We start from the raw sequence: 19702 nt of genomic DNA, 5'->3' as shown, positions 1-19702 counted from the left end.
TTGTTCAAGTGCAGCTAAACTTAGCATGTTAGTAAAGGTGCCACAATTAAATAATGTATTGCTCCTGTGCAGCTGACCTGCGGAACCTGGGAATATACCATTCTGTCAAGCTGATAAGAATAGTCTACAAGTGTGGAGAATATAATTATAATACCTTGTTAAAGTGACCATTTTGTTAAATTCTGCATTTGTAGTTATTTTACTGCGCAGATAGACAAAGAGACATTCATGGATTTATATTTAAAAGTAACTTATTTTGTATGGCAGCTGCATACCCCTGCCATACCCAATTGACACCCCTGACTATGACTAAATATACTTACTATTTCCTCAACAAAACTGTTAGGCAGGGACTAGTGGAGAAGAGATCCAGAACTAAAAGACAAGTAATTTTTTGTTTAGTTGTGTGCAGATGTCACTCTCTCAGAAAGTAGCAGATCTACATGCTCTCAACTTGTGGTGCTTCGACATGTTGTGAGCTTGTAGATCTGTTATTTTCAGCACACAGCGGAGTAAAAACACTATCACGGCCCGCCAAAAAGCTATTTAGTCGACTAAATCAACTGTAGATTTAGTCAACTATAGTTTTATGGTATTTAGTCAAATAAAACCAGACTAAAAGAAAGTGAGTAACTTTTCAGCTGACTAAAATATTACTAAAACTAAATTAGGGCTGTCTTCAAGTCGGGGGGTTTAATGAGAGTCGTTGACAACTATACACTATATAAAACCAGAAAGACTCTCTAATCGGGAGATAAGCGATCGTCAGGTCGGCAACCTCATGGTGGCGCTAGAAGAGGGGCATGTGAGAAATGAGGGGTGGAGGTTGTGATTTGTGAAAGTGTGGAGGAGGCTTCACTTCCACTCATCCAAAGACCTCCTTTGCCCCAAACTGTATGACGGAGCATTTGCAAATCGTGGGAGTCAACAGTCTGGCCACGTGAGACTACATGACTACTAACCGAGCCTTCCTGCAGTTCCTCACAGCTGGGATCAGTCTCCTTCGCCCCTCCTCTGATGTGTTGTATTTGTCCAGGTCCAACTCTTCCAGAACCTCCTCTGATGTCTGCATCATGACGGCCAGAGCTGAACACTGGATCTCTGACAGTTTCTCTGTTCTGTTCTCTGACTTCAGGTACTGTTGGATCTCCTGATGTAATGAGTGGTCGTTTATCTCCGTCAAACACTGGAGGATGTTGAAGATGTTGATACATCTGTCAGGAGAGACACCTTTTATCAACTCCCTCAGGTTGTTGGTGGCTTTCTGGATCTCCCATGGACTGCCCTTTGTCTGTTCCAATAGGCTTCTCAACAGACTCCGGGTTGACTCCACAGAGAGGCCATGAAGGACGCGGACAAAGAGGTCCAAGTGGACATTTTTACTCTCCATGGATTTATTCATAGGAGCTTCTGGGAAGTCAGAGAGGGAATATACAGGATCTCCCAGGAATGCCTCCAGGACCTTCATGTTCCTCCCTGTTAAACTCTGGAAATCTGATGAGAAAACAACACAGAAACATTAAATACAAAACACACTCATGCGCGCGCACGCGCACACACACACACACACACACACACACACACACACACACACACACACACACACACAAAGCAGGTCAAAGGTCAAGTTTATTAAGTATTGACAGTTCAAGTGATTAAATATCTGAAAACTCAAATTTACACAAATCCAAAATACACTTATGGAAACTATATGGAATCTATGACAAGGTTGTGGGGGTCCCTGCTTCGTCTCTCTCTCAACTAAGGCCTGAAAATGTTGAAGTTCCCTGCAATAGTTTATAAAATGTTAAAGAGGTGGTGCCAAAGTGTTGTACTTTTTCTGGTTTTCATGTGTCTAGGAGGTTGACAGTATTTCATTAGACCCCCTGGTGTGGTTCTTATGAGCAATTATGTATTCCCTTTGTATTTGGGTTTCTTCCTGGAGGATGAAACCTTGGGGGTAAAAAGTGCCAATCCAAAAAGAGCGATTAACTAACGTAATTTAATCGAACCCACCCACGCACCTCCCCTCATCATCATTTCATTATATTAGTACAACCGTTGTGGGCAGAGAAACGCCAGGTTGCTCTATGCTCTGTGCCCAGATGCTGCTGACAGCTATCAAACATTTCACACTTTACCAGTTGACACTGACAAATGAGATCAATGGTTGAATTGTGTTTATAAAGACAGGTTGATTCCCTCAGCCCTTTCCCCCTTCGTGTGTTTGATGATCACTGCTTCACTATCTTAGCTCAACACAAGTAAACTTGGGATTTGCTACATTTTTCATAAGAATAAGAAAATTGGACATTGCCGACCCGACGGGACACGCTTGAGTTACACTGTTTGGGCATAGATAGAGGCTAGAGCCAGTTGACGTGTTTTTGAATTGCCTATACACGCAACACTTATCAGCTATGGACATGAAGTACTCCTAGGTGAAAATAAATATACTTTTGCAAAATGTAAACTCAAACCAAATTAAAATGTAGAGTTGTAAGGAAAAGATGAATCGAAAACAGAGAATAGCTAAATCAGTGCAATCAGATTAATCCAATTATGCATTTGAAAATAGCAGATCTACAATATGCTATTTTCAAATAGCCAATCTGTATATAGGTTTCAACTGGTTACACTGACTTTGACACTAAACAAATTTTGCTGTGGACCCTTTGGAACTCCCTCAAGGACCCCTGGGGGTCCCCAGACCCCAGGTTTACAATCACTGTTCTAGAGCATTTAGTAAACAACTGGGAAGAGCCATGGGCAGTACTGTTATGAGAATGAGGAGGGATTAGGAAAGGTGGGTGGTCTTGTTGTAGGAGGTGGAGGGACTGGTTCAGGTGGGTGGTGCTAAGGTGAAAACCTGGTGAACTGGTGGGTGTGACAGATACTCACATCTGGTAATGAGTTGAGGATTAAGCCAATCTTCTCCTCCATGTTTCACTCTGCAGGAAGTAGAACAACAATGCATCAATGTCTCAGTGTCTAACACAACGTCTCCACTAGCTGACACTACAGTGTTTCTCCTATCATTATCTTGGTCCTGCAGCCCATCCAGACATACAGTACTCACTGCTGCCCAGTTTGGATCTCATCTCCTCCTCAGACTCCACCTTAACCTCTAGAGAACTCCACTCTCCTTTTATCCCTTCTTGATGCAACTTTACTATGCAGATTTATCTTGGATAGGCTATGTCTTGTTATTTCTCAACCACAAGTACTAGTTTCTTTGAGGCACTAAACTGTTCTCTCTGCAGTCTAGTTAAGTTATTATTTACATTTTGCAGGGTGTAAATAATGGCAGGGACACATTTCTACATTCTCTAACTCTGGTCCATAGCGTTAGAAGGAGTTATCCTTAACGCTATGTCACCGATGAGCCCTTGCACTCACAGCCACGGTAGCCCAGCCTGCTCAGCCTCTCATATGTAGTCTTTAAAAAAAAAGACTTTAGCTACTCACAAAAAACAAAGACAGATCTGAGGTTGAAAGCCTACTTTCCTTAGTGAGTTAAGGAGAACTCCTTCTAACACTAAGGACCAGAGCTCAAGCCCAACAGATGGACATATTGATTTACTAACTGTAACATTGCAGTAATGATTGCAAACAATTAGGCTTTTATTGTGAAGGCAAACGTTTCTGAACTGAACGTCTCACATCCTGCAAGTTTCCGCAAGTGGAAATATCCAATCTGCAAAATCACACCTTGCATGCTAGAAGATCAGCTAGTTTTGGCATACAACACGTCTTACGACAAAGTCTAAAGGCCTGTCCATACTGTCACCGACTGAGTTGGGAAAGCTGCAAAAAGTTTGGTGGTCGGAGACAGCATGGACAGCCCTTTAGTCAGGCTTTACTTTGGAGATAATAAGCTACGAGTTTGTTTTCATGGCATGTTATTTTTAATCAAATTACAACACGTTTACCTCATGTTATGTTTAACCAAACATGTTTGGAGTGGACCACGGCGCTTGGAGTGGACCATGTTTCAAACACCACAGTGCGCTAATCACACGTTAAAAGGTATGGCCGCAAACTCGTTATTATCGATTTAACTTTGACAGCCCTACTAAATACACAAATATGTAGGCTACGCATCTATTTGTGACTTTGTGTCAGAGTGAATACTCTGTTCAGAGACACATGAGGGAAACACTGCACATTCAGTGCACTAACATGGACACAGCTCAAGTTTACTCACTTGCAGTTCTCCAGGACTGGAACATTCACCATCATGTTGGAGCTCAGGTCCAGCTCTCTTAGGGAGGGATGAGAGCTTACAGCTGAGACCAGAAGTTCACAGCTTCTCTCTGACAAGTTGCAGTGAGCCAGTCTGAATGAAGAATGAAACACCAGATTGATTAATTGATAATCATATTTGAACTGAGGACCCCCACCGACAAGCACTTGGAACAATACCTTGCAGTGAGCTTGTAGATCGGCTATTTCAGAATGTTTGCCGCTTCCTTCCAGAATATTTGACAATTTGGTCAATTTGGTTTTAAAGTCAATAAATTGTACCTTTATAAATGTGCAGATACCCTGTATACACTTATACTGTGTGTTGCACATTAAGCTGGGGACGCCCAAAAATAGTTTTGAGACCCTCTTGGGGTCACACGTTCAAAATAGCAAATATAAAAATAACTGATCTACAAGCTCACAACGTGTCGAGGACAAAAAGCTCATGTGAGCTTGTAGATCAGTTATTTTTATGCGCAATCCCGTTGTATGAAGAAGTAGCGTATACATTTGCCTTAAAGGGATGTTACACTTTCAAACATGATTGGGGTCATTTTAACGTCTACTCAGGCACATAGGCTTGGGTTATCATGATATCAAGCTTATTAATACATTCTCACCACAGCATTCATATTACATTCACATAAAACAGTACATAGGCCTATTACAGAAGTGATCAATATAAATCAGGTAAATGAATCTTACCGTAGAATCTCCAGCCTACAGTGCAGACTCTTCAGTCCTTCACAGAGCAGCTCCACTAGTCCTGAGTCGTTCAGGTCGTTTTCACTGAGGTCCAATTCTCTCAAATGGGAAGGATTAGAGCTGAGAGCTGAAGCCACAACTTCAACCTCTGTCTGTCTGAGGTTACAGCCAACAAGTCTGTAAATGCAGATTAAATAAGAGATTATCAAAACAAATTATACACTGCTACGGTCATGGGAGTTAAATAAAAGATCTCCTATCTAGTTATCCAGTCATAAACAGTGTTTAGTGGAGCAGAGTGTGGAATAGACAACACCACTTGACAGCACAGAATGACTGTACGGAGGAAGATAAAACATTTGATATCAAAGATTTCAACCAGCAGTTAAAGGTGTGAAATGAAGACTGAACTACATTGTATATTTACTGCCTAAACTGTGTAAAAGCTTTCCAAACAAGCTGCTAGAGACCAGCATTCAGTCTCTCTATTTCTCATCCCTGTCTCCTCAAGCTGGGCCACAGCTGCAGGCTTTGATCTGGCTTCGAGGCGGAGCACCGACACAACGTTAGTTTTCATTTCCCCAAATATTATAACATTTCATAAGCTACAATATGGAGGTTATGTGAAGAGACAAGAGACAGAAGCAGGAAATACCAGTGAAGCTCCCACACAGAGCATCACAGGTACAGAGATAGCAAATATCCAATGAGGTGCAAATAGTTTTTTGCTTTTTTTTTTTTGAACACCACAAATAAACTAATAAAAATAAAACTGACGAAACACGAAAACTTTTCGACAACTACCTTTTCTCACTGACAAAACTAAATAAAAACTAATATATGATGACTAAAACTATGACCAGTGGCATCAGTTCAGCAAAAGCTAATGAGAGTCGTTGACGAATCGTTTTATATATACAGTATATAAAACCAGAAAGACTCTCTAATCGGGAGATAAGCGATCGCCAGGTCGGCAACCTCATGGTGGCGCTAGAAGAGGGGCATGTGAGAAATGAGGGGTGGAGGTGTCTGGCCACTCGAGACTACATGACTACTAACCGAGCCTTCCTGCAGTTCCTCACAGCTGGGATCAGTCTCCTTCGCCCCTCATCTGATGTGTTGTATTTGTCCAGGTCCAACTCATCCAGAACCTCTTCTGATGTCTGCAGTATGACGGCCAGAGCTGAACACAGGGTATCAGACAGTTTCTCTGTTCTGTTCTCTGACTTCAGGTACTGTTGGATCTCCTGATGTAATGAGTGGTCGTTTATCTCCGTCAAACACTGGAGGATGTTGAAGATGTTGATACATCTATCAGGAGAGACATCTTTTATCAACTCCCTCAGGTTGTTGGTGGCTTTCTGGATCTCCCATGGACTGCTCTTTGTCTGTTCCAATAGGCTTCTCAACAGACTCCGGGTTGACTCCACAGAGAGGCCATGAAGGAAGTGGACAAAGAGGTCCAAGTGGACATTTTTACTCTCCATGGATTTATTCATAGCAGCTTCTGGGAAGTCAGAGAGGGAATATACAGTATCTCCCAGGAATGTCTCCAGGACCTTCATGTTCCTCCCTGTTAAACTCTGGAAATCTGATGAGAAAACAACACAGAAACATTAAATACAAAACACACTCATGCATTCACAGACGCGTGCGCGCGTGCACACACGCACACACACACACACACACACACACACACACACACACACACACACACACACACACACACACACACACACACACACACACACACACACACACACACACACACACACACTAGGTCAAAGGTCAAGTTTATTAAGTATTGACAGTTTAGGTGATTAAATATCTGAAAACTCAAATTTACACAAATCCAAAATACGCTTATGAAAATATATGGAATCTATGACAAGGTTGTGGGGGTCCCTGATTCGTCTCTCTCTCAACTAAGGGTTCCTTGGCCTGAAAATGTTGAAGATCCCTGCAATAGTTTATGAAATGTTAAAGAGGTGGTGCCATAGTTTTCTACTTTTTCTGGTTTTCATGTGTCTAGGAGGTTGACAGTACTTCATTAGACCCCCTGGTGTGGTTGTTATGAGCAATTATGTATTCCCTTTGTATTTGGGTTTCTTCCTGGAGGATGAAACCTTGGGGGTCAAAAGTGCCAATCCAAAAAGAGCGATAAACTAACGTAATATAATCGAACCCACCCACGCACCTCCCCTCATCATCATTTCATTATATTAGTACAACCTTTGTGGGCAGAGAAACGCCAGGTTGCTCTGTGCTCTGTGCCCAGATGCTGCTGACAGCTATCAAACATTTCACACTTTACCAGTTGACACTGACAAATGAGATCAATGGTTGAATTGTGTTTATAAAGGCAGGTTGATTCCCTCAGCCCTTTCCCCCTTCGTGTGTAGTTTTTTTTTTCTTTTTTTTTTCCGATGATCACTGCTTCACTATCTTAGCCCAACACAAGTAAACTTGGGATTTGCTACATTTTTCATAAGAATAAGAAAATTGGACATTGCCGACCCGACGGGACCCACTCGAGTTACACTGTTTGGGCATAGATAGAGGCTAGAGCCAGTTGACGTGTTTTTGAATTGCCTATACACGCAACACTTATCAGCTATGGACATGAAGTACTCACTACTCCTAGGTGAAAATAAATATAATTTTGAGGAAATAGAATATGGAGATGGCTCCAATGAATGTACAAAATGAGAGCACAGTTTTTAAAGCCTATATCCCATAGGCTACAAGTTGTAGGTGTTGATTGAGTGCCATATATCAAACACTGTTCTTAAACCTTTTCATGTAAACTAAAACCAAATTAAAAGGTAGAGTTGTAAGGAAAAGGGGGAAGAATCCCCAAAATTAATTGAAAACAGAGAATAGCTAAATCAGTGTAACCAGATTAATCCAATTATGCATTTGAAAATAGCAGATCTACAATCTGCTATTTTCAAATAGCCAATCTGTATATAGGTTTCAACTTGGTTACACTGACTTTGACACTAAACAAATTTTGCTGTGGACCCTTTGGAACTCCCTCAAGGACCCCTGGGGGTCCCCAGACCCCAGGTTTACATTCACTGTTCTAGAGCATTTAGTAAACAACTGGGAAGAGCCATGGGCAGTACTGTCATGAGAATGAGGAGGGATTAGGACAGGTGGGTGGTTTTGTTGTAGGAGGTGGAGGGACTGGTTCAGGTAGGTGGTGCTAAGGTGAAAACCTGGTACACTTGTGAACTGGTGGGTGTGACAGATACTCACATCTGGTAATGAGTTGAGGATTAAGCCAGTCTTCTCCTCCATGTTTCACTCTGCAGGAAGTAGAACAACAATGCATCAAAGTCTCAGTGTCTAACACAACGTCTCCACTAGCTGACACTACAGTGTTTCTCCTATCATTATCTTGGTCCTGCAGCCCATCCAGACATACAGTACTCACTGCTACCCAGTTTGGATTTCATCTCCTCCTCAGACTCCACCTTAACCTCTAGAGAACTCCACTCTCCTTTTATCCCTTCTTGATGCAACTTTACTATGCAGATTTATCTTGGATAGGCTATGTCTTGTTATTTCTCAACCACAAGTACTAGTTTCTTTGAGGCACTAAACTGTTCTCTCTGCAGTCTAGTTAAGTTATTATTTACACTTTGCAGGGTGTAAATAATGGCAGGGACACATTTCTACATTCTCTAACTCTGGTCCATAGCGTTAGAAGGTGTTATCCTTAACGCTATGTCACTGATGAGCCCTTGCACTCACAGCCACGGTAGCCCAGCCTGCTCAGCCTCTCATATGTAGTCTTTAAAAAAAAAGACTTTAGCTACTCACAAAAAACAAAGACGGATCTGATGTTGAAAGCCTACTTTCCTTAGTGAGTTAAGGAGAACTCCTTCTAACACTAAGGACCAGAGCTCAAGCCCAAGAGATGGACATATTGATTTACTAACTGTAACATTGCAGTAATGATTGCAAACAATTAGGCTTTTATTGTGAAGGCAAACGTTTCTGAACTGAACGTCTCACATCCTGCAAGTTTCCGCAAGTGGAAATATCCAATCTGCAAAATCACACCTTGCATGCTAGAAGATCAGCTAGTTTTGGCATACAACACGTCTTACGACAAAGTCTAAAGGCCTGTCCATACTGTCACCAACTGAGTTGGGAAAGCTGCAAAACGTTTGGTGGTCGGAGACAGCATGGACAGCCCTTTAGTCAGGCTTTACTTTGGAGATAATAAGCTACAAGTTTGTTTCTGTGACATGTTATTTTTAATCAAATTACAACACATTTACCTTATGTTATGTTTAACCAAACACGTTTGGAGTGGACCACGGCGCTTGGAGTGGACCACGTTTCAAACACCACAGTGCGCTAATCACACGTTAAAAGGTATGGCCGCAAACTCGTTATTATCGAGTTAACTTTGACAGCCCTACTAAATACACAAATATGTACACATCTATTTGTGACTTTGTGTCAGAGTGAATACTCTGTTCAGAGACAAATGAGGGAAACACTGCACATTCAGTGCACTAACATGGACACAGCTCAAGTTTACTCACTTGCAGTTCTCCAGGACTGGAACATTCACCATCATGTTGGAGCTCAGGTCCAGCTCTCTTAGGGAGGGATGAGAGCTTACAGCTGAGACCAGAAGTTCACAGCATCTCTCTGACAAGTTGCAGTGAGCCAGTCTGAATGAAGAATGAAACACCAGATTGATTAATTGATAATCATATTTGAACTGAGGACCCCCACCCTGACAAGCACTTGGAACAATGCCTTGCAGTGAGCTTGTAGATCGTCTATTTCAGAATGTTTGCCGCTTCCTTCCAGAATATTTGACAATTTGGTCAATTTGGTTTCAAAGTCAATAAATTGTACCTTTATAAATGTGCAGATACCCTGTATACACTTATACTGTGTGTTGCACATTAAGCTGGGGACGCCCAAAAATAGTTTTGGGACCCTCTTGGGGTCACACGTTCAAAATAGCAAATATACAAGCTCACATGAGCTTTGTGTCCTCGACACGTTGTGAGCTTGTAGATCAGTTATTTTTATGCGCAATCCTGTTGTATGAAGACGTAGCGTATACATTTGCCTTAAAGGGATATTACACTTTCAAACATGATTGGGGTCATTTTAACGTCTACTCAGGCACATAGGCTTGGGTTATCATGATATCAAGCTTATTAATACATTCTCACCACAGCATTCATATTACATTCACATAAAACAGTACATAGGCCTATTACAGAAGTGATCAATATAAATCAGGTAAATGAATCTTACCGTAGAATCTCCAGCCTACAGTGCAGACTCTTCAGTCCTTCACAGAGCAGCTCCACTAGTCCTGAGTCGTTCAGGTCGTTTTCACTGAGGTCCAATTCTCTCAAATGGGAAGGATTAGAGCTGAGAGCTGAAGCCACAACTTCAACCTCTGTCTGTCTGAGGTTACAGCCAACAAGTCTGTAAATGCAGATTAAATAAGAGATTATCAAAACAAATTATACACTGCTACGGTCATGGGAGTTAAATAAAAGATCTCCTATCTAGTTATCCAGTCATAAACAGTGTTTAGTGGAGCGGAGTGTGGAATAGACAACACCACTTGACAGCACAAAATGACTGTACGGAGGAAGATAAAACATTTTATATTAAAGCTTTCAACCAGGTGTGAAATGAGACTGTGTAAAAGCTTTACAAACAAGCTGCTAGAGACCAGCATTCAGTCTCTCTATTTCTCATCCCTGTCTCCTCAAGCTGGGCCACAGCTTTTTAACTGAAGCTATTCCTCACTAAAACAGTGGTAAAATGCCTGTAATATTTTTTTTCGTGATCATTAGAATGTCTAGAACACGTGCATATGTTAATATTGTGAAAAATATCCCCAATATGCAAATTAGAGCATGATTTATGATTTATAGCTATAAAACCTTACAAAAACATTATTAATTTTTTTAAATTACATTTTCCTGTGATTAGGACTCCTACAACACCATCTGATTTTTTTTTTTTTTTTTTGGCCAGTAGAAATTAATTGGGCCTTGCAGGGTTAAGCTGGGGACGCCCAAAAATAGTTTTGGGACCCTCTTGGGGTCACACGTTCAAAATAGCAAATATACAAGCTCACATGAGCTTTGTGTCCTCGACACGTTGTGAGCTTGTAGATCAGTTATTTTTATGCGCAATCCCGTTGTATGAAGACGTAGCGTATACATTTGCCTTAAAGGGATATTACACTTTCAAACATGATTGGGGTCATTTTAACGTCTACTCAGGCACATAGGCTTGGGTTATCATGATATCAAGCTTATTAATACATTCTCACCACAGCATTCATATTACATTCACATAAAACAGTACATAGGCCTATTACAGAAGTGATCAATATAAATCAGGTAAATGAATCTTACCGTAGAATCTCCAGCCTACAGTGCAGACTCTTCAGTCCTTCACAGAGCAGCTCCACTAGTCCTGAGTCGTTCAGGTCGTTTTCACTGAGGTCCAATTCTCTCAAATGGGAAGGATTAGAGCTGAGAGCTGAAGCCACAACTTCAACCTCTGTCTGTCTGAGGTTACAGCCAACAAGTCTGTAAATGCAGATTAAATAAGAGATTATCAAAACAAATTATACACTGCTATGGTCATGGGAGTTAAATAAAAGATCTCCTATCTAGTTATCCAGTCATAAACAGTGTTTAGTGGAGCGGAGTGTGGAATAGACAACACCACTTGACAGCACAGAATGACTGTACGGAGGAAGATAAAACATTTTATATTAAAGCTTTCAACCAGGTGTGAAATGAGACTGTGTAAAAGCTTTACAAACAAGCTGCTAGAGACCAGCATTCAGTCTCTCTATTTCTCATCCCTGTCTCCTCAAGCTGGGCCACAGCTGCAAGCTTTGATCTGGCTTCGAGGCGGAGCACCGACACAACGTTAGTTTGCATTTCCCCCAATATTCAAACATTTCATAAGCTACAATATGGAGGTTATGTGAAGAGACAAGAGACAGAAGCAGGAAATACCAGTGAAGCTCCCACACAGAGCATCACAGGTACAGAGATAGCAAATATCCAATGCGGTGCAAATAGTTGTTTGCTTTTTTTTTTTCTGAACACCACAAATAAACTAATAAAAATAAAACTGACGAAAACTTTTCGACAACTACCTTTTCTCACTGACAAAACTAAATAAAAACTAAGATATGATGACTAAAACTATGACCAGTGGCATCAGTTCAGCAAAAGCTAATGAGAGTCGTTGACGAATCGTTTTATATATACACTATATAAAACCAGAAAGACTCTCTAATCGGGAGATAAGCGATCGCCAGGTCGGCAACCTCATGGTGGCGCTAGAAGAGGGGCATGTGAGAAATGAGGGGTGGAGGTTGTGATTTGTGAAAGTGTGGAGGAGGCTTCACTTCCACTCATCCAAAGACCTCCTTTGCCCCAAACTGTATGACGGAGCTTTTGCAAATCGTGGGAGTCAACAGTCTGGCCACGTGAGACTACATGACTACTAACCGAGCCTTCCTGCAGTTCCTCACAGCTGGGATCAGTCTCCTTCGCCCCTCCTCTGATGTGGTGTATTTGTCCAGGTCCAACTCATCCAGAACCTCCTCTGATGTCTGCAGTATGACGGCCAGAGCTGAACACAGGGTCTCAGACAGTTTCTCTGTTCTGTTCTCTGACTTCAGGTACTGTTGGATCTCCTGATGTAATGAGTGGTCGTTCATCTCCATCAAACAGCGGAAGATGTTGACACATCTGTCAGGAGAGGCATCTTTTAACAACTCCCTCAGGTTGTTGGTGGCTTTCTGGATCTCCCATGGACTGCGCTTTGTCTGTTCCAATAGGCTTCCCAACAGACTCCGGTTTGACTTCACAGAGAGGCCATGAAGGAAGCGGACAAAGAGGTCCAAGTGGACATTTTTACTCTCCATGGATTCTTTCATAGCAGCTTCTGGGAAGTCAGAGAGGAAATATACAGGATCTCCCAGGAATGTCTCCAGGATCTTCATGTTCCTCCCTGTTAAACTCTGGAAATCTGATGAGAAAACAACACAGAAACATTAAATACAAAACACACTCATGAGCGCGCACTGACTTCCATTCATTTTTATGCAAGTCCTGTGGCCTTACCCTAACCCCTAACCCTAAACCTAACCCCTAATCCTGACTCTAACTCTAACCCTAACCCTTAACACAACCCCTAAATTTAGTGAGGACCGCAACTTAGTCCTCACTTTCCAAAAATGTCCTCACTCTGTTGGTTAAAAACTATTTCCGGTGCTCACTGGGTAGTAAGAACGGGTACACACACACAAACACAAACACACACACACACACACACACACACACACACACACACACACACACACACACACACACACACACACACACACACACACACACACACACACAAAGCAGGTCAAAGGTCAAGTTTATTAAGTATTGACAGTTCAAGTGATTAAATATCTGAAAACTCAAATTTACACAAATCCAAAATACACTTATGGAAACATATGGAATCTATGACAAGGTTGTGGGGGTCCCTGCTTTGTCTCTCTCTCAACTAAGGGTTCCTTGGCCTGAAAATGTTGAAGATCCCTGTAATAGTTTATGAAATGTTAAAGAGGTGGTGCCATAGTTTTCTTTTTCTGGTTTTCATGAGTCTAGGAGGTTGACAGTATTTCATTAGACCCCCTGGTGTGGTTGTTATGAGCAATTATGTATTCCCTTTGTATTTGGGTTTCTTCCTGGAGGATGAAACCTTGGGGGTAAAAAGTGCCAATCCAAAAAGAGCGATTAACTAACGTAATATAATCGAACCCACCCACGCACCTCCCCTCTTCATCATTTCATTATATTAGTACAACCTTTGTGGGCAGAGAAACGCCAGGTTGCTCTATGCTCTGTGCCCAGATGCTGCTGACAGCTATCAAACATTTCACACTTTACCAGTTGACACTGACAAATGAGATCAATGGTTGAATTGTGTTTACAAAGACAGGTTGATTCCCTCAGCCCTCTCCCCCTTCGTGTGTTTGATGATCACTGCTTCACTATCTTAGCCCAACACAAGTAAACTTGGGATTTGCTACATTTTTCATAAGAATAAGAAAATTGGACATTGCCGACCAGACGGGACCCACTCGAGTTACACTGTTTGGGCATAGATAGAGGCTAGAGCCAGTTGACGTGTTTTTGAATTGCCTAATACACTCAACACTTATCAGCTATGGACATGAAGTACTCCTAGGTGAAAATAAATATATTTTTTAGGAAATAGAATGGTGGAGATGGCTCCAATGAATGTACAAAATGAGAGCACAGTTTTTAAAGCCTATATCCCATAGGCTAAAAGTTATAGGTGTTGATTGAGTGCCATATATCGAACCTTGTTCTTAAACCTTTTCATGTAAACTAAAACCAAATTAAAATGTAGAGAGGAAAAGGGGGAAGAATCCCCAAGATGAATTGAAAACAGAGAATAGCTAAATCAGTGTAACCAGATTAATCCAATTATGCATTTGAAAATAGCAGATCTACAATCGTGTCACATGAGCTTGTAGATCTGCTATTTTCAAATAGCCAATCTGTATATAGGTTTCAACTGGTTACACTGAATTTGACACTAAACACATTTTGCCTTGGACCCTTTGGAACTCCCTCAAGGACCCCTGGGGGTCCCCAGACCCCAGGTTTACAATCACTGTTCTAGAGCATTTTGTAAACAACTGGGAAGAGCCATGGGCAGTACTGTCATGAGGAGGAGGAGGGATTAGGACAGGTGGGTGGTCTTGTTGTAGGAGGAGGAGGAGGGACTGGTTCAGGTGGGTGGTGCTAAGGTGAAAACCTGGTACACTTGTGGGTGGTGGGTGGTGCTAAGGTGAAAACCAGGTGAACTGGTGGGTGTGACAGATACTCACATCTGGTAATGAGTTGAGGATTAAGCCAATCTTCTCCTCCATGTTTCACTCTGCAGGAAGTAGAACAACAATGCATCAATGTCTCAGTGTCTAACACAACGTCTCCACTAGCTGACACTACAGTGTTTCTCCTATCATTATCTTGGTCCTGCAGCCCATCCAGACATACAGTACTGACTGCTGCCCAGTCTGGATTTCATCTCCTCCTCAGACTCCACCTTAACCTCTAGAGAACTCCACTCTCCTTTTATCCCTTCTTGATGCAACTTTACTATGCAGATTTATCTTGGATAGGCTATGTCTTGTTATTTCTCAACCACAAGTACTAGTTTCTTTAAGGCACTAAACTGTTCTCTCTGCAGTCTAGTTAAGTTATTATTTACACTTTGCAGGGTGTAAATAATGGCAGGGACACATTTCTACATTCTCTAACTTTGGTCCATAGCGTTAGAAGGTGTTATCCTTAACGCTATGTCACCGATGAGCCCTTGCACTCACAGCCACGGTAGCGGACCACGTTTCAAACACCACAGCATACAGATCACACGTTAAAAGGAATGGGCGCTAATTCGTTATTATCACGTTAAATTTGACAGCCCTACTAAATACACGAATGTACAGATCTATTTGTGACTTTGTGTCAGAGTGAATACTCTGTTCAGAGACACATGAGGGAAACACTGCACATTCAGTGCACTAACATGGACACAGCTCAAGTCTACTCACTTGCAGTTCTCCAGGACTGGAACATTCACCATCATGTTGGAGCTCAGGTCCAGCTCTCTTAGGGAGGGATGAGAGCTTACAGCTGAGACCAGAAGTTCACAGCATCTCTCTGACAAGTTGCAGTGAGCCAGTCTGAATGAAGAATGAAACACCAGATTGATTGATTGATAATCATATATGAACTGGGGACCCCCACCCCATAGGCGGCGGGTCAATAAGGCCAGGGTAGGCTGTGCCTTCCCAAATGCTACGCTGGGTATTTTGCAAATTATATAATATATGAACCGCGGGGACCCGGCCGTCAGCCTCCGACTGACAGTCTCAGTCCAAATGAACGTCAATCTGCCTGACCGTCATCGCGCTGCCTCTGTTACACCTATTTCCTGTTATTTTTCTGAGTAAAATGTCACACATTGGGAAGAAGTAAAGGGGGACACTTTATTGTGAAGGACAACAGGAAGAGCATTCACAGACAGACAATGTTGTTTTGTTTACGTTTAGTGAGAAGTGTAGTGATGATGGCTGCAGTGGACCGCGCACTTTCAAAACCTTTTGTAATTTGTATCAACTAAAATATACCACAGACACTTTCAAATGAGACAGGCAGCGATGCACAAGCAAACAAAGGCATCATGACGTCGACATTGGACAATTACGCCAGCGAGGAAACTATACAATGATATTATCATCATCACGGATACTTTCTGATTCTGGAAGTGGAACACTTCATCTGTGAGTATTATTGCCTGAACAGGTCAACTGTTAGGACTTCTCCTCTCTATCGCGCAGCTGAAAGCCTGTATCAACAGAATAATTGTGTGTGTGTGTGTGTGTGTGTGTGTGTGTGTGTGTGTGTGTGTGTGTGTGTGTGTGTGTGTGTGTGTGTGTGCGCGCGCGGCTGCGCCGTCACCGTGCGTAATTTGGTTGCATAAGATGTGATGTGTGTGCATACTGTTGTCTATTGTGTAGACCTACAGATTGTTGTCATTGTGTCAGATAGGTCAGATTGGGTCGCTGTATTCTTGTATATAAATGGCATGGAGGCAGTGTCTGACACAGCCGGTGGAGGCGCGCCCCCCCTCCACCGGGGGGGGGTTCGGCGGGGTGCAGCCTCGCCAAACGTTTGGCTCACCCGCCGCCTATGCCCCACCCTGACACACATTTGGAACAATGCCTCGCAGTGAGCTTGTAGATCTGCTATTTTCACAATGTTTGCCTCTTCCTTCTGTAATATTTGACAATTTGGCCATTTGTTTTCTTACAAGATCTTAAGCCATTACATTTTACATTTTGTGCATATACCTGTGTAGACTTATGCTGTATGTTGCGCATTAAGCTAATCATTTGGGGACCACACAAAATAATTTGGGGACCCCCTTGGGGTCACACGTCGAAAATTGCTGATCTACAAGCTCACAAGCGTTGTTTCCTCAACGCACTGTGAGCTTGTAGATCAGCTATTTTAGATGTGCTATCCTGTTATATATGATAATGACGTAGCCTATACATTTGCCTTATAGGGTATTACACTTTCAAACATGTTTGGGGTCAGTCCGGGAAAAAAAGGGTGATTTTTGGCTGAACGTGGTTTCGTTGGTAAAAGTTTTTTCTCAACTGATTCTTGTAGCTTGGGGTCACCTCTTAAGGATTCAAGATGATTACCAGTGATATCCATTGAGCATTTATTATTATTATTATTATTATTTGGCTCCCATCGACTTTCTATACAGAAGGAAAATACCCAGAAAAAGATTTTTTTTCTGGGTATTTAAGGAGGATCTGAGGGGTCTAACTAGGGGTTGGTCATGATGCTGAAACCATTGCAGGTATTTGTTTTGCACAAAAAACATTCCGTGGGCTAGAAATGGCCTCAGAAAACAATACACGTATGGGTGAGTATTCATGTTAGTCGGAGGCCTTAGGGTTTTTTTTTCTCGTGCTAATCAGTCTAAAAGTTCAACATTTTGCACAGATGTAGCTCAGGGCTTGCTCTAATGATTTAGCTAGGGCGCCCGAGTCTGCGACATTCGGGGTCGCCACAGCAGCCAAATCAAGTTGGGCTCCCATCGACTTTAGTGATGAAAAGTGATGAGTCATCACTTTTCAGAGTTTTGTGGGTGTTGTGGTGACCCCGAAGGTCGCCGACTCAGGCGCCCTAGCTAAATCATTAGAGCATGCCCTGAGGTACATCTGTGCAAAATTTTGCACTTTTAGACTGATTAGCACGAGAAAAAAAAACCCTAAGGCCTCCGACTAACATGAATACTCACCCATACGTGTATTGTTTTCTGAGGCTATTTCTAGCCCACGGAATGTTTTTTTTGTAAAACAAATGCCTGCAATGGATTCAGCATCACGACAAACCCCTAGTTAGACCCCTCAGATCCTCCTTAAATACCCAGAAAAATATTCTTTTTCTGGGTATTTTCCTCCTGTATAGAAAGTCAATGGGAGCCCATGTTTCAGGCATTATGGGGTTAATAATAAAATATGCTCAATGGATATCACTGGTCATCCTCTTGAATCCTTAAGAGGTGACCCCAAGCTACAAGAATCAGTTGAGAAAAAAACTTTTACAGGCGAATCCACGTTCACCCCCACGGCTCCCGGACTATTTATACATCACCACAGAATTCATATTATAATACAGTACATAATAAAACAGAAGTGATCAAAATAAATCAGGTAAATGTATCTTACCGTAGAATCTCGAGTCTACAGTGCAGACTCTTCAGTCCTTCACAGAGCAGCTCCACTAGTCCTGAGTCGTTCAGGTTGTTTTCACTGAGGTCCAATTCTCTCAAATGGGAAGGATTAGTGCTGAGAGCTGAAGCCACAACTTCAACCTCTGTCTTTCTGAGATTACAGCCAACAAGTCTGTAAAGGCAGATTAAATAAGAGATTATCAAAACAAATTATACATAGTTCACTGTCATGGGAGTTAAATAAAAGATCTCCCATGTAGTTAAGCAGACATAAACAGTATTTAGCGGAGCAGAGTGTGGAATAAACGACACCACTTGACAGCACAGAATGACTGTATGGAGGAAGATAGCAATTTTGATATCACAGATATCAGCAGCCAGCGGTTAAATGTGTGGAATGAAGACTGAACTACATTGCATATTTACTGCATAAAAGCTTTACAAACAAGCTGCTAGAGACCATCATTCAGTCTCTCTATTTCTCATCCCTGTCTCCTCAAGCTGGCTTTGAGGCAGAGCACCGACACACATTGTTTATACGTTTTCCATTGAGATAGTCTGCTTTACTACAGCATTGGTAATGGCAGTTTTATTCAGCCGCCAAGCACAACACTTTGGACCCAAACAACATATCTTTAAGAATATTAACAGGAAATGTATATTATTATTATTATTACTATTATTATTACCACCCATATGATATTATATATTGTCAATTCACAATGCTTGTTGTTGTTGTTTAAGGACTCCTCCACAAGCTGTGAAGGTTTTATGATGAAGCATTGTAAGCTTTTGATCTGATGCCTTTGAACTTGTACTTGTACTTGGCTCTTTATTTAGAAGCAAACCTATAGTAAAGAATATAGCAGAAATGTAAAGAGCTGACTGAAAGAGACCCATTGGAAATACTAATGATCTGGTCCTTTTTGAGTGGTGCTAATCGCTCCTACATTTGGCTTTGTGTGTATGTCCGTCCGGAAGGACGTAATTAAATCCTAAAAGGCACTGCTAACTTCACACTGGGTGTGATTTATTTTATTTTCAGTTCCACTACTGCGTGTCAGTGGGTTCAAACCACTGGTCTGGTGGGTTCAACCAGCAGGGATTTTAGACTCTTAGTTTAGTTAGTGTGGTTGCTATAGCAACACACTATTGTATTCACTCAGAGAATGTTTTCCCAACAAAGTGAAGCTGTGTTTTGTAAACTTTCTGGGTAATGTTATCCAGGTTGGACGACTGAACAACAGAAAGGTGAAGCTTTTGGTCATGCTTCACTTGTCATCACAGTATCTAATATAAATGACATCATAGTATCTAATGTAAATTAAATCACAGTATCTAATATAAATGACATCACAGTATCTAATATAAATGA

The 19702-nt window shown here is 41.8% G+C and overlaps 1 protein-coding gene across 1 annotated transcript in view; it reads right to left on the bottom strand.

The window, feature by feature from the left end:
- Positions 1-19702, bottom strand: part of LOC308293222 (NACHT, LRR and PYD domains-containing protein 3-like) — a gene marked incomplete at both ends in the record, with an annotated part of 49662 nt that overhangs the window by 25698 nt on the left and 4262 nt on the right. The window contains 9 exons of the mRNA XM_080735658.1: positions 1140-1494; positions 2057-2150; positions 6036-6544; positions 8215-8264; positions 9516-9647; positions 12570-12612; positions 12712-13011; positions 13844-13902; positions 18323-18499. Coding sequence (XP_080591784.1) covers positions 1140-1494; positions 2057-2150; positions 6036-6544; positions 8215-8264; positions 9516-9647; positions 12570-12612; positions 12712-13011; positions 13844-13902; positions 18323-18499 — 1719 coding nt within the window. The remainder of the gene's footprint in view (positions 1-1139; positions 1495-2056; positions 2151-6035; positions 6545-8214; positions 8265-9515; positions 9648-12569; positions 12613-12711; positions 13012-13843; positions 13903-18322; positions 18500-19702) is intronic.

Source organism: Nannobrachium achirus (genome assembly GCF_963921795.1).
Source record: "Nannobrachium achirus genome assembly, chromosome: 10".
Classification (NCBI taxonomy): Eukaryota; Metazoa; Chordata; class Actinopteri; order Myctophiformes; family Myctophidae; genus Nannobrachium; species Nannobrachium achirus.
This window is presented reverse-complemented; position numbering and strand designations above follow the sequence as displayed.